This window comes from Carlito syrichta, unplaced genomic scaffold (genome assembly GCF_000164805.1).
Source record: "Carlito syrichta isolate Samal-C Ts95f unplaced genomic scaffold, Tarsius_syrichta-2.0.1 Scaffold120696, whole genome shotgun sequence".
In the NCBI taxonomy this organism is placed as follows: domain Eukaryota; kingdom Metazoa; phylum Chordata; class Mammalia; order Primates; family Tarsiidae; genus Carlito; species Carlito syrichta.
In genome coordinates, this window is record NW_007064792.1 from 1 (window position 1) to 1,946 (window position 1,946).

General features: G+C 66.5%; 1 protein-coding gene across 1 annotated transcript in view; it reads left to right on the plus strand.

Moving 5' to 3' along the window:
- Positions 1–16: 16 nt before the first annotated feature.
- Positions 17–1,946, plus strand: part of LOC103249539 (serine/threonine-protein kinase BRSK2-like) — a gene marked incomplete at its 5' end in the record, with an annotated part of 11,998 nt that continues 10,068 nt past the window's right edge. Inside the window, one exon of the mRNA XM_021707603.1 lies at positions 17–274. Coding sequence (XP_021563278.1) covers positions 17–274 — 258 coding nt within the window. The remainder of the gene's footprint in view (positions 275–1,946) is intronic.

Here is a 1,946-nt window from a genome sequence, read left to right on the forward strand (position 1 = left end):
TGACCCCCGTCCGCTCACAGACCCTCCGCGGAAGCGCGTGGACTCCCCGATGCTGAACCGGCACGGCAAGCGGCGGCCCGAGCGCAAGTCCATGGAGGTGCTCAGCGTGACGGACGGCGGCTCCCCGGTGCCCGCGCGGCGCGCCATCGAGATGGCCCAGCACGGCCAGAGGTGTGTGTGCCCCGAGGGGCCCGAGCCGGGCGGCATCGCCTGCCCTGCGGACTGCCGGGCTCACCTCTGCCCTCCGGCCTGGGATCTGGGCCGAAGCCGCGGGGTGGCGTTGCATGGGCTGGGCTGGGCTGGACCGGATTGGCCTGGGCTGGGCCGGGTTGTGCTGGACTGGACCTGACTAGGCTGGATTGGCCTGGGCCGGACTGGCCTGGGCTGGGCTGGACTTGGCTAGCCTGGGCCGGACTGAACTGGGCTTGATTTGGCTCGGGTGGGCTGCACTGGATTTGGCTGGGCTGTGCTAGACTGAACTGGACTGGACTGGGCTGGACTGGGCTGGGCTGGGCTGGACTGGGCTGGGCTGGACTGGACTGGATTGGGCTGGGCTGGAATATGCCGGGCTGGACTGGACTGTGCTTGACTGGGCTGAACTGAACTGGGTTGGACTGGACTGGGCTGGACTGGCCTGAGCGTGCTGGTCTGGATGGGACTGGACTTGGCTGACTGAGCTGGGTTGAGCTACACTGGACTGGACTGGGCTGGATCTGACTGGGCTCTCCTAGACTTACCTGAGTGCACTGGACTTGACTCAGCTGAACTGGACTTGACTGGACATGACTAGGTTTGGCCGGACTTGATTGAGCCAGGTTGGGCTGCTGAGCTGGGCTGGGGTGGACTGGAAGGGACTTGCCTGGGCTGGGCTAGATTTGGCTGGGCTGGACTAAACTAAGATGGACTGGGCTGGGCTGGGCTGGACTTGGCTGGGCTGGGCTGAATCGGGCTGGACTTGTCTGAGCTGGGCTGAGCTGAATCGGGCTGGACTTGTCTGAGCTAGGCTGAGCTGGGCTGGACTTGGCTGGCCGAACTGAGCTGGGCTGACCTGAGCTGGGTCAGGCTGCGTCCTGCCTTAGGCTGAGCCCGTCTCTGGGTGGCCAGTGACGGGTCGCAGGCAGGAAACGGGGAGTTCTGGAAGTGACACGTGGGTCTGAGCTGTCGGGACGCACCCGTGAGAGGGAGGGAGGGCACCAGGCCCTCAGAGCCTCAGTGCTCAGGACAAGTGCGCGAGAAGCCTCAGCCAACCCCTGGAGCCGAGTGGCCTCTTGGGGAACCCACTTGCTAGGTGGGGGCTCAGGCCTCCAGGGACAGCCCTGGGTCCAAGTGCACACTGGGGGTCCCTGCAGCCCTGGCCACCCTTGGTCAGCCCTGCGGTCTGGGCCCAGGCCTCCGCCGCCCCCTGTACCGGGATTTGGGTGTTTGGGAAGGCCAGACCTGCTCCTGGGGAATTTGCCGGAAACTGTGGAAACCGTGGGGAACTGCATGGGGCTACCAGGCTAAGATGGTTCTAGCCCTAGCCACAACCCGAGTGCTGGGGGCTTCAGTTCTGCTGGACCCCAGGCCACGGCCTCAGGCCACGCAGCCCTGGGGCGTCCCGGGCCCTCCCCCAAGGAGTCAGGCTGGCCTGATCTCCAGTCTGGGGCTCCAGGTTTCCAGGGCCTCCTTCATGGGTGCAGCCAGCTGTACCCACCAACCCTGGGCTCCTGGCACCGAGTGGGGCAGCGATGGCCCTTTCTGGCCCTGCCTCCTGACCCTTCCCCAGTGCCCCGCTTGCCATGGGCCCACTTTACCCAGCAGCCCCACGCACCGGCCTCCTGCCCACTGGCCGCCCGTCTCAGGGCTCCCCTGACCCCCCAGGACAGGCCGAGGGAATGCTATTCGGGATGGTCCAGAGCCCCTCGGATGGCCCACGCCCCGTACTCCCCAGGTCCCACCCACTCCAG